The 25004-nt window shown below is 41.0% G+C and overlaps 1 protein-coding gene and 1 long non-coding RNA gene across 6 annotated transcripts in view; one reads left to right on the top strand and one right to left on the bottom strand.

The window, feature by feature from the left end:
- Positions 1 to 10139, top strand: part of creb5b (cAMP responsive element binding protein 5b) — a 351151-nt gene extending 341012 nt beyond the window's left edge. For 2 of the 5 annotated variants that reach the window (XM_072283198.1, XM_072283202.1), the window contains one exon: positions 1791 to 10139. In XM_072283198.1, the coding sequence (XP_072139299.1) occupies positions 1791 to 1954 (164 nt within the window). In that variant the 3' untranslated portion in view covers positions 1955 to 10139. The other 3 variants (XM_072283200.1, XM_072283201.1, XM_072283199.1) reach the window with 3 other exon arrangements.
- Positions 1 to 25004, bottom strand: part of LOC140212427 (uncharacterized) — a 65635-nt gene that overhangs the window by 26898 nt on the left and 13733 nt on the right. The window lies entirely within an intron of this gene.

Raw genomic sequence — 25004 nt, 5'->3', positions numbered from 1 at the left:
CTGGTAAATCTCCTCTGTACCCTTTCCAATGCTTCCACATCCTTCCTATAGTGAGGCGACCAGAACTGGACACAATACTCCAAGTGTGGCCTAACCAGAGTTTTATAGAGCTGCATCATTACATCGCGACTCTTAAACTCTATCCCTCGACTTATGAAGCTAACACCCCACAAGCTTTCTTAACTACCCTATCCACCTGTGAGACAACTTCCAGGGATCTGTGGATATGTACCCCAAGATCACTCTGCTCCTCCACACTACCAAGTATCCTGCCATTTACTTTATACTCTGCCTTGGAGTTTGTCCTTCCAAAGTGTACCACCTCACACTTCTCCAGGTTGAACTCCATCTGCCACTTCTCAGCCCACTCCTGCATCCTATCAATGTCTCACTGCAATCTTTGACAATCCTCTACACTATCTACAACACCACCAACCTTTGTGTCGTTTGCAAACTTGCCAACCCACCCTTCTACCCCCACATTAATTAACATATTTTAATAATGATCCCACTTGGAATGTCTTGGGGTCTTAATTCTGGACAGACCAGTGTTCAGTTTCAGTATGTTTGATCAACACACATAAAAGTTGCTGCTGAACGCAGCAGGCCAGGCAGCATCTCTAGGAAGAGGTGCAGTCCTGTTTCAGGGTCTTGGCCTGAAACGTCGACTGCACCTCTTCCTAGAGATGCTGCCTGGCCTGCTGCGTTCACCAGCAACTTTGATGTGTGTTGCTTGAATTTCCAGCATCTGCAGAATTCCTGTTGTTTCAGTATGTTTGATGTTGTGCCCACACTTGCTGGTCCTTCATAGGCAGGATTTACAACTTCCCAATCCAAATATTGGTGGCGCTTAGACTCTAAAAGTTCTAGGCAACATGAAACCCTTTTGCAGAAGCTAAACAATGCAGTCCTGATGAAGCAAATGCCAATTTCGAAAATGTGGTTGATGGTGTGGGTGGGGGCAGAAATTTCACCTAAATTTTCAGGTAGTACCAATCTTAATTTCATTCAAAAGAAAAAGCATTAGAGTCAAGAGAGATATAAAAGTCTTTCAAACAGTTCAGTTGGTTTAAACATACAAAATAAACTTTCAAATGAGGAAATGATAAAGTAACTCTTACAACAAACATTTCTAGGAATTTCTGTTTCAGGTTTTCGTTTCCCCTCTGTTCATACACTTGAAGCAATGGTTGTATAAATTAAAATTCAAAGTGAATTTATGATCAAAGTACATATATGTCACCATATACTACCCTGAAATTCATTTTCTTGCAGGCATTCACAGTAGAACAAAGAAATACAATAGAAGCAATGGAAAAACTACACACAAATAAAGACTGACAAACAACCATTGTGCAAAAGAAGACAGACTGTGCAAGTACAAAAAAACAAACAAATAAATAATACTGAGAACATGAAGTTATAGAGTACTTGAAAATGAGTCCATAGGTTGTGGAATCAGTTCAATATTGAGGCCAGTGAAGGTATCCACACTGGTTCAGGAGCGTGATGCTTGAAGGGTAATAACTGTTCTTGAACCTGGTGGTGAGAGACCAAAGGCTCCAGTACCTCCTACCCATGCAGCAGCAAGAAGAGAGAATGGGCTAGGTGAAATTCAGTTGCATCATAGCACAGTATTGTGTAATATTGGGTAGAACATGGTCAAATGCTGCATATTATGATGGTGTTTTAAATAACATCCGACGTGCACAGACTGCACAAAGTATTTTACTAAGTGCCATTTGAATCACAGCTAGTATTAATTCTGATTGTGTGATATTGTTCCCTAGGTCCTGAGAACAGTCCACCCAGAAGCCCTATCCCTGCTTGTTCTCAACAGCAAGTTATCCAGCACAATTCAATTAGCACTTCGACTGCCGTCAGTGAGGTTGTAGGCAGCTCCACACTCACCCAGCTCGGGAATCAGAGAACAGATCGGAATCCTATCCTCTAAGTACTGCCTTTTGTCGGGGGTGCGGCGGCAGAAGACCGAAAAATTGACACTCCATTCAGGACTTTGGAAAGATCAACATAATCCAGGAATTAAATACACTTTAGGGGAAAAAAAAGACTCTTGCTATTCATTTTAATAGTTATCAAAATGCTAATTTTTTTTTACTTTAGTAATGAAAAAAGGGAAATATGCAATTAAAAACGCTGATAGCTTGGGAATGCTTTAATGCTTTCTCATAACTTGCTGGTACCAATTTGAAGATTCTACTAAGAATTTTTGAACTTTTTGAATTTTATTACTGTGTATATAGTCTCTCTACTTATTATCAGTGGCAAGTTCTAGGTATCTAACCAACCTGCCAATTAACAACTGGATTAAGGTATCTAACAATGTCATCACTGAACAGAAGCCTCCAGTCTATGCTATAGATACAGCCCATAATGCAGTCTCTAAAAAATAATGTTCATTTGCACTGAAAATCAAATTTTATGAATTGAGATTGAGTCACTAATTGAGTAAGAATATATGGAAAATGCATTTCAATATTAGAAACATTATATCACTTAGTCTTCCCTACTTGGCAATATGATCAATTGAATATGAATCGTAATTTTTATTATCTGCATATCTTAAGAATCTGTTTTGCATTCACCACTTTCTCCATTTGGTTATTTTGCCATATACTTCAGCATCAGCTCTTAAGACTAACAGGAATGACAGAAGCATCCCACTACTGTATGCAGTTACAGTACTTCCTATTGGCAATGCAATGATAGTGACTGTCATTCATGCAAGGTGCAATAGTCCCACACAAGATGCTGGAGGAAATCAGCAGGTCAGGCAGCGTCAATGGAAATAAATAGGCGGTCAACATTTCAGGCCATGACCTTTCTTCTGTTTATACATTTGCCGGCCATGTTAAGTTCCTCCAGCATTTTGTGTGTGTTGCTCAGGATCTCCAGCAGCTACAGAATCTCTTGTCTACAACAGTTCTGTTCCATTTGTGCAAAAAGCAAAAATTCTCACTTAAAGTATGGCTTTAACTAATCCTGTGATCAAATGAAGGGGAAATGCAGCCATGGTCACAAAGCATTCTTGATGTTCTTGTAAACTTGAGAACTATACATGAAGTCATTTGGTTATAATCCACATTAAGATGCAAAGATCCCAAAATCTATCTAAAGCAAAGTTTCCCAACCTAGGGTCTGTAGACCCTCAGTTAATGGTTGAGGTCCATGGCATAAAAAAAGGTTGGGAACCCCTGCTCTAAAGGATCAAATGGGAAGAGTAGTGATGTTTTCAAACCAAAACATTACAGATTGGACTAAAGGATGACACTTTTTTTTTAAAGTTTTGAGCATTAAACCAAATTCAGTAAGAAACAATAACTGTATTTAAAAAAACTATATAAGTGAATGATCTGTACAGTTTTGATTCCATGTTTAATTATGATCAAAGGCCAATAGATTACTCCTCGAGTACTGACTTTACATTTGCCTTAAAACCTATTATTATTATTATTGAGACTGTTCTCATCTGTTGTCTGACATAATTCCCAATGCCTAGACTTGAGCATGCAGTTAATATAAAGACTAATTTGGATACTGTTCAAAGTGTAGACTAATTGTACCATGTCAGATGTGTAGAAAGGTGCACTTATGAAATGATTGCCTTGAGAAGGAGCTACACTTGGGGAGAGTACTGCTGAGGAAATTGAAAGCCTATAGCACCAGAATGCAGGCCAATCATTTCCTAATTTGCACCTCTTGCAGATGCCATAAGCTGAAAATATCCAGCCATGAAGGTAGGTTTTATTTTGGAGAGGGCAGGCAAAGTTGAACAGTAGGGAATGGAATTGTGTTTACTTGCCCAAATTTCACAGTCAGAGAATTTTAGAATATAGAACATTACAGCTCAGTACAGGCCCTTTGGCTCACGATGTTGCACTGACCTTTAACCTACTTTAAGATCAATATAACCCTTCCCTCCTCCATAGCCTTGCATTTTCTATCATCTATGTGCCTATCTAAGAGTTTCTTAATGCCCCTAATGTATCTGCCTGTACCACACACCCATCACTAAAATCGTTCCCGGATATTAACTAACCTAACTATTTGAATGCTGACCAATTAAATACCAAGTTCACCATTACCCTGATTAGCAGTGTGAAAATTGACTGGCAGAGGGAAGGAGACGTGAAGTGGGACAGTTTCAGTTAACTGCTCACCACCTCTACTCACACAAGGAGGAGATGCTTAATTTGCCCCATGGAATAGGCCTGCATCTTTCCACTTTGAAGGGAATGCTGAGCCCAACATATACACATGGAACATTATAGTTTTCTCACTTCTCCAAAAAATCTCCGCCAGGACAGTTAATCCTTTTCCATGTCAGTTCTGATTTTCTTGCTAATTACAATCAAGTTGCAAATCTCCATTTTTTTTTCAAATAAATATTTGAGTATAAATTTAACATTAACCAGAGACTGGAATAGAATATCCACGTTTTGACAAAGGAATTGGGAATGCAATGCTGAAGACTTGCATCAGCCCTCAATGCAAATTCCCAGCCATTTCCTATGGGGAGGATAAAAGCTCCACACATGCACAGAACTGGTCATTTAATACCATCTGTCACATGGAGGGAATCAAGCTAAACCTAACAGCAAACCCTTTGGGACTGGGATCGGTAGAAGTGATCTCAACCCAGACATAATGCAACCTTTAGGAGAAAGGGTGAGGACTATCATGAAAATGTTTGAAGCTCTAAAGCACTGGAAAGCACGTTTGATCAGATTTATTTTAAAAAGAAAATAATGTTACTAACAAATTTTGCAAAGAAACTGTGAATCAGTACTTCTAGTTAGAGACCAGGCTGTCCTTAATTGCTGAAAATTAGATTTCTTATCATTGGAGAAGTAGTATTTTAAAATTATCACAACCAATAATCACACTCAAGTGAATTACGTGCTGACAATATCACATTCATTGACCAGTTGATAAAAAGTAATCAAACCTCCATATCCCAGAGCTGAGCTAACTCAGGTGTCACATTAAATAAATGATAAAATACATAATCAAACAATAGTAACTAATGCATGGGAGTTTAATGCGGCTGATGTCTCACTATTACACCCTTCAAAATGTAAAATGCTCTTTGACATTTCTCAGGGTTGAAATGTCTAATACCAGGGGGCATGATTTTAAGGCGAGAGGGGGTAACTTCAAAGGAGATATGAGGGGCAAATTTTATTTACACAGAGAGTGGTGGGTGACTGGAATGCACTGCCTAGAGTGATGGTAGAGACAGATACATTAGAGACTTTTAAGAGACGTTTAGATGGGCACATGAATGTGAGGGAAATGGAAAGATATAGACACTGTCTGTTAACAGAGAGGATTAGTTAGACTGTCTATTTGATACTAATTTAATTGGATTGTAGGCCCAAGGGCCTATTCCTGTGCTATTTTGATGAATTGAATTAAATGCCCTGTGTATAAACTGCATTTTTTTCTCCAAAGTAGAGGGAAATTCACAGCATTTAACACCAGACTATTTGAGGTATCTTTATAAGGGAGTGTCAAATACCTGTATAAAGGCTTTCAAAAGAAATGTGTCCTTTTATGGCCCAAGAGAGGGTGTTTAGCAATATTTGTGCAAACTCTGAATCTAAAAAGTTGCCCTACTCTCCCCACCCGGAGCAAATTGTTATTTGGTAAGAATGAGTGGAATGAGCAGAGGTAATTTGTCCTGTCGACTCTTTCCTCTGCACAACACTGAGAATCAACTCTGGCAAGAACTGTTTGCAGCTCTAATGTCAGAGGCAGTGCTACAGGGTCCATGGCCACCAAAGAATACAGAGCTTGTACACTCTGTAAAACCTAATTACTCAAGAAGTCCTTTAAAATGTGTTACACCTATAATTTACATATTTTAAACTGGCCTTATGCACAGTTTTAGGTGTCTACCCTGGATATCTAAAAGAGAGTTGATAATTTTTGTGGAAGAACTTATATGGTTTATAAAATCAAATTACTTAAGACTTTTAATATGTTACACCCATATTTTACATTTTTAAACTGGTCTTAAGCACAGTTTTAGGTGCCTACCCCAGATGTCTTAAAGAGGAAATTTGGATAAATTTCTTGGAATAACTTGGTATGGTTTGTACCTGTTTTAAAATGGCCCCAATACATTTGTGAATAGAAAGGCACAAGTTAGCATGCTGTCAATCATAAGTATTTTTGGTCAAAGCTCAGAGTTTCATGGATCAGTCAATTGGCAGTTAGAGAGCTCATCTACTCATATATATTTTCAGCCATATTTAGCAAATAGCACTTTAGAAATCTTTGCTAAACACAGTTCAACATAGCAGACAGGGTCAGTGAACGTAATTGCAAATCCTTTAAGTTAGCCACCTCTTAAGTAATGCAATGAAACATCTGTGATCAATGCCACAAAGCACATGTTCGCTCTGAATAAAAAATGTTCTAAACATGATTGGGTTTATTATCACTGAACACGTTATGAAATCTGATGTTCTATGGCTGCAGTACTGTGCAAGAGAAAAAAATACTATAAGTTACAAAAAAAAGAGCAAAACACTTTAATTGTGAAATATAAGAGATTAAGGACATACACAGACAATATTAACCATCCTCCAATACAAGGGTTCCCAACCTTTTTTATGCCATGGACTCATACCATTAACCAAGAGATCCCTGGACCCCAGGGTGAAAAGCCCTGCTCTAATATAACTGTAAAAATCTCTGGTTGATCAAAACACAACAAACATCACAAAATCATGTTCAGTAGAAACCTACAGTATTGTATAAATGGCTCCACTGAATGTGACTTTGACTATAGAATTGCTTTCAATATTAGTAACATCTTCTCACTAAATATCAAAGCTGCATTAATTAGATTTCACCTAAATACATTTGCTCTTTGAATCATATTATCTTCAAATGTGGAAACATTATTCATAATATAGATTGAAATATAACAACATCTTCTTGCTTTTACTAAGACTGCCTGAAGGGTTGGTATTCCAGTTATAAAAACCTTACCGGTGTAAAACAAAAAGGATTCAAAGAGAAACTGTGTGTTGAACAGCACTTTACAGAGTTGAACTTTTTTTCTATTGTATTATTTCTTCTAAAAATTAAGCACGTGTAACAAAAAAAAACACGAGATTCTGCAGATGCTGCAAATTCAGAGCAACACACACAAAATGCTGGAGGAACTCAGCAGGTGAGGCAGCATCTATGGAAATGAATAAACAGTCGACATTTCAGGCCAAGCCTGGACTTTTTACTCATACCCATAGATGCTGCCTGACCTGCTGAGGTCCTCCCGTATTTTGTGTGTGTAGAATGTGTAATAATTTGTCTGATGCCCTCTTCAGTCCAGATTTGCTGTGTTCCATCATTCTAAATGTTATATGTGACATTTGTTCTGAATCTGTAACTGGTTTAAATCTAAGGGGGGGGGGAAGAGGTGTTTGATGTTATTCAATGAATCCTTTTACGCATTAATCTGAGAGAAGGATCATTCTAACATGCATTGTATTTCTGCACTTTGTATTCTGCTTTTGCTCTATAAGATTTATGATCTTGTTATTTTCATGTGTAGGGATGAATAGTGGGCCCATCATCTTTCAAATTCTGGGGTGCCACGGTAGCGTTGCGGTCAGCGCGACACTATTACAGGTCGAGGTGTCTGAGTTTGGATTTCAATTCCGACGCCATCTGTAAGGAGTTTGTACGTCCTCCCCGTGACCGTGTGGGTTTTCTCCGGGTGCTCCGGATTCCTCCCACATTCCAAAGACGTACCAAAGAGTAGGTTAATTGGTCATTGTAAATTGTCCTGTGATCAGGCTAGGGTTTAAATCAGTAGGTTGCTGGGCAATGCAGCTTATTGGGCTGGAAGGGCCTGTTATGCACTGTATCACGAAAAAAAAGATTCTCTGATTGACATGTTGGACTTTAGCTGTGCTGACAACCTACCTGATGCTGGTTGCACTCAAATACAGAATATAGCTTGCACAGCAGTCAGATAAATGAGACTGTCTAATGCAAATCCCCGCTACAGAAACATTGTTTACATTAATGATTCCCATTTAATTCCCGTTCCATCTATCTTTTAGTCTGTTATTGCAACAACACAAATTAATCCTGACACATCACTTCATGCATAAATGCCTAATACAGAGGGCCTCAAGGCTTTTTATTTCCCCCTTGAAATTATGTTTATACGTTTAGAAGATTGAACCAAAAATTGGAGGGAATTTGTGCACTTTTGTTGCTGGCAAATGCTTTGTTTGAAGGCTACATTTCTAAAATGAAGCATGGCCGCAAACTTTAAATTTGGAACGTATGGACAAATGTGTATTCAGATAACAGCACCAGGAACAAAATTTAATCCAGTGATGCAAGGGATTGCTTTAGTTATAAATTTGATTTGGTAGCAATGTAGAGCAGCATTGAATAAATCCATTACTTAGCTACCTGAATTTAAATATACTGCAAAACCACAAAAACCACATTCTGCTTTATAGATCAGCTATTGGCTAACATGAAATGATTCCCTACAGATTTATATTCCAAATCATTCTATATAAATCTCAAAAACTTATATCTGGGCTTTGATTAATGTCCAGTAGAAAGGTTATGTCCCAAATATCAATTTGGACTTCTACCTCTGATTTGTTGGGAGTCTTAGCATCTTTATTTCTGATGAGTGAACTCAATGCTAGTTTTAGTCATAATATTCAGTTTATGAAAAATAAGCCATGGACTTCAAATTTTGGACTGTGTCATTCACTATTGAGGACCAAATAAATAATACTCATGGTAGTCAGATTTTAGTTAGATATTGCTTATAAAAGGTGCTGAGTTTCTAAAGTGGTCAACATTCCAGGGAAAATCTAATGAAATGTTTTTGCTTTTTTAACTGATACTTATCGGAAAACTATCACATGATATCTTGTTAACTTTTTGAGAGAAGGAATGTCCATTTTGTTTTCAAAAGAATTTGGATCAATGATAAACAGATCGGTTTCCATTCCAAAACTGATTTTGCACCAAGTGTGATGTTGGAAAAGCAAATGACATAGCTTTCCGGTTTCTACATTCTCAAATGGAAACTTAACGGTTCTTTTATTTTGGAAACTAGCACTATGAAAGCAATTATGCTTGATAAATATGTTTGAATTAAAAAGGGTATTTTTTGTGTTGAACAATCATAATCGGCTTTCCATAATGCTTCCTTGGAATGGTTATTACTAGAAAGCTTGACAAAAATGTATCAATTTCTAGAGGTGGATGTATTTTATTTGCCTATGAAAAATTAGAAATGTTATTAGAGGCATGTGGGCACTTTAGGAAACATAGACGTTTCACCAAACAGTTTGTTTGCCAGGAGACTTTCCTGAAGCATACCTACAAATCCTTCTGTGTTGCCTTAAAGAGAGTTTGATAATGATCACCTCTGTTGAAATGACAGATTTTGATGCCTGATCATAATGGTTATTACTAGAAAGTTTGATGAAATGTATCATAATCTTTTATTTTTTTTCTTGTTTAAATGGCTTTTAAAAAGCATTATCAGAGGTGGACCACCCTATGTTTCCAACTTTGCTATGTGGTGAAATTCACTAAAATCCATTTTCTCTCAGTTCTGTTGATGCATCTGAATATACTAAGAGTCACAGTAGTAACTGTGCCCTCCTGTTTCACATCCATGTCTGAAATAATGTTTAATCTCTCTGCACGTCATTGAGACGGGTCTCTACTTTTGACCCTGCGGGAGTAAGTTTTCGAATTATAGCTCGTGTGTGGCCGAGGCCATTTCCACTTTGTTAAAATGTCCCATTATTTTTATTCAAATGCTCCAACAAACATCATCACCACAGACATCCTGTCCATGCCAACAAATTGCATCCTCTCTTTCTAAGGTTTTGGTACTCATTCATATCATGGTGTGGACAGCTTTCATCCTGTAATTTTCTGGAGATTTTGTTCACCACTTTCCTTGGTACAAGGAGTAAATATTTGGTACATACTTGTAAATACTTGTTTTTCAGCACTTATGGTTTTTTTCTTTGTATTGTATTTTAAGCTTATGCCTCATGAGAATATTCATTGTTGCAAGTGAATAATTATATTAAATCTGTTGAACTATTTTACATTTTTACTTTTCTTTCTTATCCAATTAGATAAGCATTTGTAAAAATATTAAACTCCACTGCAATATAATTAATAAAGCACTATGGCAATGCAGATATTACAATAAGTACCTAATTCAGAATGATTATTTTTGCTTAACAACAGTCCCAATGACCGGAGTCAACTATTTATTCTTTCCTTAATATTGTGGAGACTTCCTTTTGGGTGTTTTTATCTTGGTTGGTTTTGAAATGCTGGCAGAAGTCAGTAGAGTTGAGGTACACTATTATGCATGGCTATGTATCCCTCAGTTTGGATAGAAGTGAGAAATATTTCCTTTCCTGGCAGATTACAGTGTTCTAGACCTTGTCCCTGAAGACAACTTCTGATAAGAGAAAATTTGCCCTGGATTTTGCATCCTATTAACAACACCACCCAAACAGAGTGACATGGTGAGGCCCCACAGCCATTGGGTACTGGACCCATTGTCATAACAGCACCGAAAGAGATTTAAAGATTTTTTAAAATAATTTTAATTTGTCCCATGTACATCAAGACATACAGTGAAACTCCATAGATGCTGCCTGACTTGCTGAGTTCCTCCAGCTTCTGTGTGTGATACAGTGAAAGTTGCCATTTGTACTAACTCAAATCAGCGAAGGTTGTGCTGTGGGCAGCCCATAAATGTAACCACACTTCTGCCGTCAACACAGCATGCTCGCAACTTACTCCGCCCTAACTGTACATCTCTCAAATGTGGGAGGAAACCAGAGTACTTAGAGTACCCACACAGTCATGGAGTCAACATACTAACTCTTTACGGGCAGTGGCGGGAATCGAACCGCAATCGGTGATTGCTGGTGCTGTAAAGTGACTGTGCTGTAAAATTTCAGTACTTGATAAAAGGGTGAAGCAGCAGAAGGATTCTGAAATAATAATGATAATTTTAGAATGAAGCCGAATGTACCATACAGATCAAGTAGTAAGGTAGTGGATCCATCACGGGTAAAGCCCTTCCCACCATTGAGCACATCGCTACATGAAGAGCAACACACACACTAAATGCTGGAGGAACTCAGCAGGCCAAGCAGCATCTAGGAAAAGAGTACAGTTGACATTTCGGGCCAAAACCCTTCGGCAGGACTTGTGATGCTGGGATTTCCAGCGTCTGCAGATTTTTTCTTATTTGTGATAGGTTCTACGTGAAGTGTCACAGGAAAGCAATATCCCTCATTCGGGACCCCCGCCACCTAGGTCATGTTCTCTACTCACTGCTGCCATCAGGAAGGTGGTACAGGAGTCTCAGGACTCCTCACACCACCAGGTTCAGGAACAGTTGTTACCCCTCAACCATCAGGCTCCTGCACCAATAATGGCAACTTCACTGAACATCACTTTCAAGGACTCTTCATCTCCTGTTCTCTATATTCATTATTATTATTTCTATTTGTGTTGGCACAGTTTGTCTTCTGCACACTAGTTGAATGCCCAAGTTAGTACACCTTCATTGATTCTATTACGGTTATTATTCTACCTAAAGAGTATTGATAATAGCTGGGGCCACCCATCCTGTAAAGACACTGCCCAGAAGAAGACAATGGCAAACCACCTCTGTAGAAGAATTTGCCAAGAACAATCATGGTCACGGAAAGACCATGATTGCCGACATCATACGACATAGCACACAGTGCTCTGGATTTCTGGCATTTACAGAATCTCTCATCTTTAAGGAGTGCATCATTACTCTCTGCCAGTTGACGTGGCTTTCCTTCTTATCCTGGCAGCTGAACACTCATTACCAATGACTCAATGTGCAGTTCTTGCCTTTCAGCTGAATACCAATGACTATGATTTATACAAGGTAAATTTGTAACAGAGAAAAAAAGAAAATGCTAGCAAAACTCAGCATGGCAGGTGACACAGGGTTGCAGAAACAATTATCCTTTCAGATCTGAACTATAAGCAATTAGGATTCTGTGGAATGTATTTGTTACTTCAGATTGCAAGTGATACTTTAAGAGTCATGGAACAAAAGGGGATAACTACACTCACTTGCCCATCCATTGATGTGTTCTCACAACTAATGATCTCACTTTAAGGACTCTTTCTCATTATCTCATAATATATATTGCTATTTAATTTATATTTGCATTTGCACAGTTCGTTGTTTTCTGTGCTCTGGTTGATCTTTCATTGATCCTGTTATGGTTACTATCTTATAGATTTATTGAGTATGCCAACAAGAAGATATCTCTCAAGGTTGTATATGATGCCACACATGTAATTTGTTAATAAATTTACTTTGAACTTTGAAACCATTACACACTACATTGAGGTAGAACAAGGTAAACAATAACAGAATGTAGAAGAAAGTGTAAAAACCACAGAGAAAGTGCAATGCAGGAAAACAAGAAAGTGAAATATCATAATGAGGTAGATTGAGGTACTTTTTCTGCTTGATATACAATTAGTGGCCACTTTATCGGGTACAAGAGTGAAACCCAGTCTGGTCTTTGGCTGTTGTAGCCCATCCACTTCAAGGTTCGACATATTGTGCAATCAGAGATGCTTTTCTGCACTGTTGTAACACATGGTTATTTCAGTTACTGTTGCATTCCTGTTAGCTTGAACCAGTCTGGCCATTCTCCTCTGACCTCTCTCATTAACAAGGCATTTTTACCCACAGAACTGCTGCTCACTGGATTTTTTTTTTGTTTTTCACACCATTCTCTGTAAATACTAGAGACTGTTGTGTGAAAATTCCAGAAGATCAGCAGTTTCTGAGGATACTCAAACCACCCCATCTGGCACCAACAATCATTCCAAAGTCACTTAGATCACATTCTTCCCCATTTTGATGTTTGGTCCGAATAACAACTGAACCTCTTGATCATGTCTGCATGCTTTTATGCATTGAGTTGCTGCCATATGATTGGCTGATTAGATATTTGCAATAACAAGCAGCTGTACATAATAAAGTGGCCACTGAGTGTTTTTTCTGCGGTTTATTTTGGAACATATACGGAAGCTAATTCAGCTTTGATCAGGACATATGGTTCACAACCTGGACCAGAGGCAGTAAGATTCAAGCAAGCTTTGTTGATAATAAAGAAAAATCAAATAAGTGCTGGTACACTTGGAAAAATACAGAGAGCAACTGCACGATATGTGAAATGAAAATGGCAGAAAGAGATGAGCTTCATCCCTGCCGCAATGTTTTAATTGTAAATTACTAGTAAGTATAAATGGCGAGGGGGGGGGACTCCTCTGCTCCTCACTTACTAACAGCTGGGGGTGGTGATCTTCTGCCTTTTTCTAAGAGACTGGCCCAATCACATTGTCGGCTTAGATTTTTTCTGTTTCAGACTTCGAAGACAGACTCAATCCCTTCATCGTCTCAGCGAGAAGAGGTGGCACAGTGGGCAGTTCTACTACCTTGCATCCAAGGAGAGCTGGTTTCGATTCCGACCTCCAGCTCTGACTGTATTTGGAATTTGCATGTTCTCCCCATGACTATGCCAGATCCTGCCCGTCTTTCCCCCAATTTCTCCCCACATCCTGAATACTTGCAGATTGGTAGGCTACTTAGCAGCTTTAAATTCCACCTGCACCCCCCACCCCCAACTCCCAGTGTGAGGATGGGGCCAGAATCTGCGGGAGTTGATTGGAATGCTGGGGGAAGAAAACTGGATTGATGTACTCTAAATAGGGCACAGGAAAGCAGCATCCATCATCAAGGATGCCCACCATCCTCGTCACTGGCTGCCATCAGGAAGAAGGTACAGAAGCCTCAGGACCCACACCACCAGGCTTAGAAACAATTATCATCCTTCAGCCATCCAAGTTCTGAACCCGGGAAGATAACATCACTCGACTTCATTCACCCCAACACCAAACTGTTCCCATAATCTATTGACTCACTCTCAAGGACCCTTCACCTTATTTATTTGTTATTATTTTTATTTTTGTATCTACGAATTTTGTCTTTTGCACATTGGTTCTCCATCTTATATGCATTTTGTCATTGATTCTATTGTGTTTCTTTGTATTTACTGTAAATGCCGGCAAGAAAATGAATCTCAGGATAGTATATGGTGACATACATGTACTTCAATAATAAATTTACTTTGAACTTTGATGGTCAGTGCAGACTTAATGGGCCGAAGGGCCTGAGGAGTAGTGTATGATTCTGAAATGTGCATCTCATTCTGGCAAAATGGTACCAGAGGAAGATGAGGTCTGATTTGCCTGGGGTAAGGGCTGAAGTTAGATCTGCTTTCGTGATTAGTAACGGATGAACAAACGGGAGCCGATTTGAAAAGTAATCAATTACCCAGGTTGTGAAAATACAAAGACTGATTCATGGTGCCAAATGTCATTTGGAACAACTTCTGCCCTCAACTGAGAGGTATTGATGGCTGTCCATCATATCTAACGATGGTCTTCCTTGGTTGTAGTGGATGACCATGACTTCTTCTGTGCCTTGTCACACCCTTCGCTCTCCATGAAGCGTTACATAGCTGCCTTCCTGGCCTTTTGATCTCTTCCGCCCAATCTGCTGGAGCTAGCTTCACATGCTAGGACAGGCGTATCCCTTCTCACCGGAGTACGAAGCTGCCAGCTACCTTCATCTGGTTTAGCCCGCCTGTCGAAACGGTGTATTAGGGTGTGGCCGCTGTCACATGCAAACAGCTACTTCGAGGCACAGGTGAGAGCTGAGTGTCCGGTGAGACCAGGAGGTGAGCGAGCTGATATGACAAGCCCCTTCACCAGAGGTGCTACCCCTTCCTGGACACCCCATACACCACTGAACGGTATTGTAAATATTTCAATACGAATCTAATATTCCTCCAGGGTGAAACAACACCTTAATGTTTCAGTGGACAGCCTAGCCACTGGGAGGTTTATTTTCCCCAAATCTGACTCTGGCAATATCGGAGAAAAGAAACAGAATTTAGATTTCCATAATCTCGTTGTACAATGCAGAGCTGTGATAGGAGACCTGCAGAGAATAGGGAAAGGGGTAGATGGGAGGCAGGAGGGATGCATCGGCTGGAGACATGCAGCCCTACTGCTAAGCTATGGCTAGAGTTGGATTCAATAACAATTACCTTTATTTGTCACATGTACATCAAAACATACAGTGAAATGCGTTGTTTGTGTCAAAACAAATCATTGAGGGTTGTGCTGGGAAGCCTGGAATTATTTCCACGGCGTCACGGTAGCTTAGAGGTTAGCACAATGCTTTATAATACAGGTGACCTGGGTTCAATTCCCTGTAACAAGTTTGTACATTCTCCCCGTGATCATGTGGGTTTCCCTCAGCTTCCTCCCACAGTTCAAAGACATACTGGTTGGTGGGTTTTGTTGTTCGGTTGATAAGTCAATTCCAGCTCTTTGTGACCTCATGGACCATAGGGCCCATAGGGTTCTCACGGCAAGATACGGGAGTAGATTGCCAGGCCTTTCTTTCACGCAGATACTATTGCTGCCCAGGTTGGGACCCAGCTGGGTTTGAACTCACGACCATCTGCCTTGAAGTCCAGGGCTGATGCCACTACACCACCAGCCAGCCCGGTTGGTAGGTTACAAACACAAAGTGCTGGAGGAACTCAGCTGGCCAGGCAGCATCTATGCAAAAGAGACTGGAGAAGGGTCTCGGCCCAAAATATCGACTGTCTACTCTTTTCCATAGATGCTGCCTGGTCTGCTGAGTTCCACCAGCATTTTGTGTGTGTAGCTTGCATTTCCAGCACCCGCAGATTTTCTCATGTCTGGTTGGAAGGTCTGTGGGCCATTGTAGATTGTCCCGTGACTAGGATTAAATCAGGGGATGGCTGAGCGGCGTGGAAAGGGCCATTCAGCACTGCAGCTTCTGGCATCGGCATATCATGCCCACAGCTCACTAATCCCAACCCATACATCTTTGGAGTGTGGGAGGAAACCAGAGCACCCAAAGGAAGCCCATGCAGTCATAGGGAGAAATTAAAAACTCCTTACAGACAGTGGTGGAAATTGAACACTAATCGCTGATCACTGGGACTGTGATACTATCGTGCCACCAGATACTACATCATGCTTGTAGTATCTATACTCTGAAACATTTGAATTTGATCTGAAAAGAATTTCAAGTTTTGCCACAGTTAGGAAAATTCAGTCGCTAGGTATACATGGAGAGGTGGTAAATTGGATTAGACATTGGCTTGATGGAAGAAGCCAAAGAGTGGTAGTAGAGAATTGCTTCTCTGAGTGGAGGCCTGTGACTAGTGGTGTGCCACAGGGATCAGTGCTGGGTCCATTGTTATTTATCATCTATATCAATGACCTGGATGATAAGGTGGTAAATTGGATCATCAGCAAATCTGCTGATGATACAAAGATTGGAGGTGTAGTAGACAGTGAGGAAGGTTTTCAGAGCCTGCAGAGGGACTTGGACCAGCTGGAAAAATGGGCTAAAAAATGGCAGATGGAGTTTAATACTGACAAGTGTGAGGTATTGCACGTTGGAAGGACAAACCAACATAGAACATACAGGGTTAATGGTAAGGCACTGAGGACTGCAGTGGAACAGAGGGATCTGGGAATACAGATACAAAATTCCCTAAAAGTGTCGTCACAGGTAGATAGGGTCGTAAAGAGAGCTTTTGGTACATTGGCCTTTATTAATCAAAGTATTGAGTATAAGAGCTGGAATGTTATGATGGGGTTGTATAAGGCATTGGTGAGGCTGAATCTGGAGTATTGTGTTCAGTTTTGGTCACCAAATTACAGGAAGGATATAAATAAGGTTGAAAGAGTGCAGAGAAGGTTTACAAGGATGTTGCCAGGACTTGAGAAACTCAGTTACAGAGAAAGGTTAAATAGGTTGGGACTTTATTCCCTGTAGTGTAGAAGAATGAGGGGAGATTTGATAGAGGTATATAAAATTATGATGGGTATAGATAGAGTGAATGCAAGCAGGCTTTTTCCACTGAGGCAAGGAGAGAAAAAAACCAGAGGACATGGGTTTAAGGTGAGGGGGGAGAAGTTTAAAGGGAACATTAGCAGGGGCTTCTTCACACAGAGAGTGGTGGGAGTATGGAATGAGCTGCCAGACGAGGTGGTAAATGCGGGTTCTTTTTTAACATTTAAGAATAAATTGGACAGATACATGGATGGGAGGTGTATGGAGGGATATGGTCCGTGTGCAGGTCAGTGGGACTAGGCAGAAAATGGTTCGGCACAGCCAAGAAGGGCCAAAAGGCCTGTTTCTGTGCTGTAGTTTCTATGGTTTCACAGACTGTTTGGCTTTTGTTTACAGCACAGTAATGGGTTCTTCTGGCCCAGTGAACCTGCACTACCCAATTGCACACATCTGACCAATCCATACGACTTTGGGAGGAAGATGGAGCACACAGAGGAAACCCATGAGGTGATGGGGAGAACATACTAACTCCTTACAGACAGCAATGGGATTGAGCCTGGGTCGATGGTGCTGTGACAGTGTTACACTGACCATCGTGCTACTGCACTGCCCCATCTTAATAGCTCTTCCTTTGCTGGTCTTGCTTTCTGCTGCACAGTCCAGTCCCTCAAGCTCTCAACTCTTCCTACAGAATACGCAAGCCTTCCTCACAGATCCCCAGCACAAAAGATTCCCTGCTGCTGGAAATCCAGAGCAACACACATACAAACTGCTGGAGGAACTCAGCAGGTCTGATTGTATTTATGGAGGGGAATAAACAGTCGACCTTTCAGGCCAAGATCCTTCATCAGGGCTGCAAAGGAAGGGGGCAGAAGCCAAAATAAGGTGGCAGGCCTGTTCCCTAAAACCCTCACCAATTTTTATTGATGCACCGTAGAAAGCATTCTTCTAGGGTGCATCACAACCTGGTTTGGAAGTTATCCTGTCCAAGACCGGAAGAAGCTGCAGAAGATCGTGAACACGGCGCAGCACATCACACAAACCAATCTTCCATCCTTGGACTCACTTTACACCGCACGCTGTTGGAGCAGTGCTGTCAGGATAATCAAGGACACGACCCACCCAGCCAACACACTTTTCGTCCCTCTTCCCTCCGGGAGAAGGCTCAGGAGCTTGAAGACTCATACAGCCAGATTTGGGAACAGCTTCTTTCCAACTGTGATAAGACTGCTGAACGGATCCTGACCCAGATCTCGTTCGTACCCTCCAAATATGCGGACCTGTCTCTCAGTTTTTTTGCACTACCTTTTCTATTTTGTATTTATGATTTATAATTTAAGTTTTTAATATTTACTATCGATTTGTACTCCAGGGAGCAGGAAGCACAGAATCAAATATTGCTGTGATGATTGTACATTCTAGTATCAATTGTTTGGCGACAATAATGTAAAGGAGGGGAAGGAATACAAGCTGGTTAGTGATCAGTGAGGGGGAAGGTGGTTGTGTTGAGAAGGGGGAGATGAAGAGAGAAGCTGGAAGGTGATAGCTGGGAAAGGTAAAGAGCTAAAGAAGGAGGAATCTGATAGGAGAGGACAGTGGACCATTGGAGAGAAGGAAGGAAGAGGGGACACCAGAGGGAAGTGATGGGCAGGTGGAGAGAAAGGAAGTGGTGAGATGAGAGTGAGAATAGGAAATGGAGAAAGGGGAGGAGGGAGTAACTACAGGAAGCTAGAGAAATCGATGTTCAGAATCAGAATCACGTTTAAGTATCACCGGGATATGTCGTGAAATTTGTTATTTATTTATTAAGATACAGCACGGAATGGGCCCTTCCAGCCCTCTGAGCCTTGCCATCCAGCAATCCTCCGATTTAATCCTAGACTAATCACGGGATAACTTACAATGACCAAATAACCTACCAACAGGTACTGGACTGGGGGAGGAAACCAGAGCACGTGGAGGAAACCCATGTAATCATGGGGAGAGCATGCAAACTCCTTATAGGCAGCGGCAGGAACTGAATCCAGGTCACCTGTACTATAAAGCAACAACTGACCACTGTGCTACCATACCACCCCGCCATGCAGCAGCAGTACATAATAATAAGACCACAAATTACAGTAAGTATATATGCGGTCAGGTCTGACAGAACATGAGGCGTTGCTCCTCCACAATTCTAACAGAACCCCCTCCCACAAAGATCTGCCGAGAACAGAGACCCCGCTTCACCACCGACTTGGATAGCTCCACTCCTGCGCTTTGCCAGAGGGCTCCCCACCAGACAGATAAGCCAGCCTGTCAAAATCTGACATGCTTAAAGCCTCGGCTTCCGATGTGAAACTTGTCAGTATGGGGGCAGGCGGATGTGCCGACATGCAGCGAAGAAGATTTAATAATATGACACCTATACAATATCAGCCAGTCCCTGCTCAAATATTATCAGCCTGTCAGCTGTCAGGTCTCTCCATGTCTTTGCCACTCACTCTGTTTTCAGCTGCATTATTCCAAAATATGTGAACATCTACTGACTTTAAAAAAATTGGATAGATTTTATATATCGTTCCTAAAACTGATCTCAGGAGATAAGATGAGTACTGCAGGCTTCAGGGCAGAATTCTCTAAAAGTTAACTTGCAGGTTGATTCAGTGGTAAGGAAGGCAAATGCAATGTTAGCACTCATTTTGGAAGGACTAGAATATAAAAGCAAGGATGCCATGCTGAAGCTTTAGAAGACATTGGATAGAATGCATTTGGAGTATTGTGAGCCGTTTTGGGACCAATATCTAAGAAAGGATGTGTTGGCATTGGAGTAAGACAAGATGAAGTTTATAAGAAAGATCCCAGGAATGAAAGGATTAAAGTATGAGGAACATTTGATGCCTCTGGTCCTGCATTCGCTGGAATTTGGAAAAAACGAGGGCCATCTCATTGAAAACTACCATTGAGCACATTAGCATGAAGTGCTGCCACAGGAAAGCAACATCCATCATCAAGGATGCAGGCCGTGCCCTCTTCTTGCAGCTGCCATCAGGCGGGAGATACAAGTGCCTTAGCTCCCACGCCACCAGGTTCAGGAACAGTCACTATGCTACAACCAACAGGCTCCTGAACCATCACGGATAACTTCACTCATCACAATTCCGAACTGATTCCACAACCTACAGACTCACTTCCAAAGCTTTGGCAACTCTTGTTCTCAGCGTTATTTATTTTTTATTTGCACAATTTTTGTATAGTTTTTCATAAATTCTATTGTATTTCTTTATATTTTCCTAAAATAGTGGTTGTCCATCATGTCTGGTGATTGGAGGAAACCTGTGTGGTAGAGTTTTCACAGTGGAAAAGCTGTTGCACTGGGGCAGTTCCATTCTCTTGACCTCAGGAGTCTGGGTCCATTTGTACAAACAAGCATCACCAACTGGGGTCTTCCTTAGTTGCAGAGGATGATCAAGACATCTTCTGTGTCTTCTCATGCCCCTCGCTCTCCATATAGTGTTGCAGTAATGCCTTCCTGGCCATTAGGTCTCACTGTAGATCTCTTCTGCCCAGTCCACCAGAGCGGACTTCACATGCAAGGACACGCATGTCCCTATCCCATCAGGGTGTGAGTCTGCAGGCCACCCTCACCTGGTTTAGCCCACCAGTCAAAGCGGCGTACCGGGGAGTGGGCACTGTCACATGCAAACAGCTACTTGGAGCTGCACATGAGAGTCGAGTATCTGGTGGGGACCAAAGGTGTGTGCATAGGAGGGGAATTAATGGTTATGGGGGTTATACAAGTAGGTGAAGCTGAGTCCAGAGCCAGTTTGCCACGATCTTATTAAATAGTAGAACAGGCTTGATGGGCCAGATGGCTGACTTGTGCTCCTATCTCTTATGTTCTTATGTTTTGAGAGTACTTTACTCAAGTGCTGATCATTCCATTCCAACTGGTATAAACCTGACAAGCCAACTTGTTGCCAATCATCAAATTGTTGCCATAACACTCATGCATTTATAAATAGTTACATCAATTTTTAGATCATCACATGGCAAGCATGATCTCTTAAACCCTCTATTGATTTTATTGTTTGTTACATCATTAATTAAATGATGATTGGAAAAGCTTTTTATATTAAAAAATAATTCTTGCACTAAAATATAAATTTTTGAAGTTCTGGAATTTAACATTTCTCAATACTTAAATATCTTGACATTTAATATTCTGAAAATAATGCTATTTTTAAGGAAAACACAATTGACGAATGAATTTCCACTTTAAAAAAAATTCAAAGATTATGCTATAAACTTAAGCCACTCAGTAATCCTGTGAATGTAGTTTGGCTTTATGCCGAGTTCTCATGTGTCAACATTTTTCCTGGAAGGTCTGCTGTCATCTCCTTAGTAAATTTATGCAAAGAATGCTACAAGATCTTACAAAGCTGTGATTTAGACAGATTTTAAATCCAGTCTAGACAAGTCAACAAAAGGAATATTGTCCTTCACTCCCACACAAGTGTTTCCTATTTTATTCCTCTCACTCATGAGTAGTTGTACCTTGTGTTAAGGTCTGCTGAAAGGGCAATAGGAACCATTCTCTTCCCCGACTCCCTTTCCTCTAACAACAAGGGAGTCAGGAACAAGATCAATTTTAGACCTAACAATTGAAAACATCTTCTTCAAACATGTTCCCTATTGAACAAATGTGACTGCTCTTCAAAAAGAGTTTCATTGGCTGTGAAGTGCTCTGGGGCATAGCAAGTTCGTGCAAGGGGTATTAGTGAGATTTGCATTAAAGATTAGCTTTACATTCACACGTACATCGAAACCTACAGTGATCATAGACACAAGAGATTCTTCAGGGCAGGCATACCTCGAAGAGACTTCCCAGTGCAGCAGCAAATCCCCAGCTTCTAATGACTACCCTTAAGAAGTTTAAATCTTTTCGATGGGAGTTCAATGAGATCCTCTCTCAGTGCTCCCTGTGTCTCTACTGCCCTCCAACTCTCAACTGTGTGATTACTTGCAAGCTTGTACTCCCTTCCCCTTCACCGCCCCCACCACCTTCTTATTCCAGCTTCTTCCCCCCTCCTTTCCAATCCTGATGAAGAGTCTCGGCCCGAAATGTTGACTGTTTATTCCTCTCCATAGATACTGTCTGATCTGCTGAGTTCCTCCAACATTTTGTGTTTGAAGCATACAGTGAAATACGTCATTTGCGTCAATGATGTGCTGGGGGCAGCCTGCAGGTTTTACCATACTTCTGGCGCCAGCATAGTATACTTTATCCTTCATTGTCACCAAACAATTGATAATAGAACGTACAATCATCACAGTGATATTTGATTCTGCGCTTCCCACTCCCTGGATTACAAATATTAAATACTAAAAATAGTAAAAATTAGTAAATATTAAAAATTTAAATTATAAATTATAGAAAATAGAAAAATGGAAAGTAAGGTAGTGCAAAAAACCAAGAGGCAGGTCCGGATATTTGGATATTTGGAGTAGGTGCACAATTTACTAACCTAACTCATTCACCTTTGGAAAGTGGGGGGAAATCAAAGCGCCCAGAGGAAGCACGCACAGAGAACTACATAGAAACATAGAAAATAGGTGCAGGAGTAGGCCATTCGGCCCTTCGAGCCTGCATCGCCATTTATTATGATCATGGCTGATCATCTGACTCAGAACCCTGCACCAGCCTTCCCTCCATACCCCCTGATCCCCCTAGCCACAAGGGCCATATCTAACTCCCTCTTAAATATAGCCAATGAACTGGCCTCAACTGTTTCCTGTGGCAGAGAATTCCACAGATTCACCACTCTCTGTGTGAAGAAGTTTTTCCTAATCTCGGTCCTAAAAGGCTTCCACTTTATCCTCAAACAGTGACCCCTTGTTCTGGACTTCCCCAACATCGGGAACAATCTTCCTGCATCTAGCCTGTCCAATCCCTTTAGGATCTTATACGTTTCAATCAGATCCCCCCTCAATCTTCTAAATTCCAACGAGTACAAGCCCAGTTCATCCAGTCTTTCTTCATATGAAAGTCCTGCCATCCCAGGAATCAATCTGGTGAACCTTCTTTGTACTCCCTCTATGGCAAGGATGTCTTTCCTCAGATTAGGGGACCAAAACTGCACACAATACTCCAGGTGTGGTCTCACCAACGCCTTGTACAACTGCAGTAGTACCTCCCTGCTCCTGTACTCGAATCCTCTCGCTATAAATGCCAGCATACCATTCGCCTTTTTCACCGCCTGCTGTACCTGCATGCCCACTTTCAATGACTGGTGTATAATGACACCCAGGTCTCGTTGCACCTCCCCTTTTCCTAATCGGCCACCATTCAGATAATAATCTGTTTTCCTATTTTTGCCACCAAAGTGGATAACTTCACATTTATCCACATTAAATTGCATCTGCCATGAATTTGCCCACTCACCCAACCTATCCAAGTCACCCTGCATCCTCTTAGCATCCTCCTCACAGCTAACACTGCCGCCCAGCTTCGTGTCATCCGCAAACTTGGAGATGCTGCATTTAATTCCCTCATCCAAGTCATTAATATATATTGTAAACAACTGGGGTCCCAGCACTGAGCCTTGCGGTACCCCACTAGTCACTGCCTGCCATTCTGAAAAGGTCCCATTTATTCCCACTCTTTGCTTCCTGTCTGCTAACCAATTCTCTATCCACATCAATACCTTACCCCCAATACCGTGTGCTTTAAGTTTGCACACTGATCTCCTGTGTGGAACCTTGTCAAAAGCCTTTTGAAAATCCAAATATACCACATCCACTGGTTCTCCCCTATCCACTCTACTAGTTACATCCTCAAAAAATTCTATGAGATTCGTCAGACATGATTTTCCTTTCACAAATCCATGCTGACTTTGTCCGATGATTTCACCGCTTTCCAAATGTGCTGTTATCACATCTTTGATAACTGACTCCAACAGTTTCCCCACCACCGACGTTAGGCTAACCGGTCTATAATTCCCTGGTTTCTCTCTCCCTCCTTTTTTAAAAAGTGGGGTTACATTAGCCACCCTCCAATCCTCAGGAACTAGTCCAGAATCTAACGAGTTTTGAAAAATTATCACTAATGCATCCACTATTTCTTGGGCTACTTCCTTAAGCACTCTGGGATGCAGACCATCTGGCCCTGGGGATTTATCTGCCTTTAATCCCTTCAATTTACCCAACACCACTTCCCTACTAACATGTATTTCGCTCAGTTCCTCCATCTCACTGGACCCTCTGTCCCCTACTATTTCTGGAAGATTATTTATGTCCTCCTTAGTGAAGACAGAACCAAGGTAATTATTCAATTGGTCTGCCATGTCCTTGCTCCCCATAATCAATTCACCTGTTTCTGTCTGTAGGGGACCTATATTTGTCTTTACCAGTCTTTTCCTTTTTACATATCTATAAAAGCTTTTACAGTCAGTTTTTATGTTCCCTGCCAGTTTTCTCTCATAATCTTTTTTCCCCTTCCTAATTAAGCCCTTTGCCCTCCTCTGCTGAACTCTGAATTTCTCCCAGTCCTCAGGTGAGCCACTTTTTCTGGCTAATTTGTATGCTTCTTCTTTGGAATTGATACTATCCGTAATTTCTTTTGTCAGCCACGGGTGCACTACCTTCCTTGATTTATTCTTTTGCCAAACTGGGATGAACAATTGTTGTAGTTCATCCATGCAATCCTTAAATGCTTGCCATTGCATATCCACCGTCAATCCTTTAAGTGTCATTTGCCAGTCTACCTTAGCTAATTCACGTCTCATACCTTCAAAGTTATCCCTCTTTAAGTTCAGAACCTTTGTTTCTGAATTAACTATCTCACTCTCCATCTTAATGAAGAATTCCACCATATTATGGTCACTCTTACCCAAGGGGCCTCTCACGACAAGATTGCTAATTAACCCTTCCCCATTGCTCAAAACCCAGTCTAGAATAGCCTGCTCTCTAGTTGGTTCCTCGAAATGTTGGTTCAAAA

The sequence above is a fragment of the Mobula birostris genome, chromosome 19, assembly GCF_030028105.1.
Source record: "Mobula birostris isolate sMobBir1 chromosome 19, sMobBir1.hap1, whole genome shotgun sequence".
Taxonomy (NCBI): Eukaryota; Metazoa; Chordata; class Chondrichthyes; order Myliobatiformes; family Myliobatidae; genus Mobula; species Mobula birostris.
The sequence above is the reverse complement of the archived record's forward strand: the minus strand, read 5'-3'. Positions and strand labels throughout refer to the sequence as shown.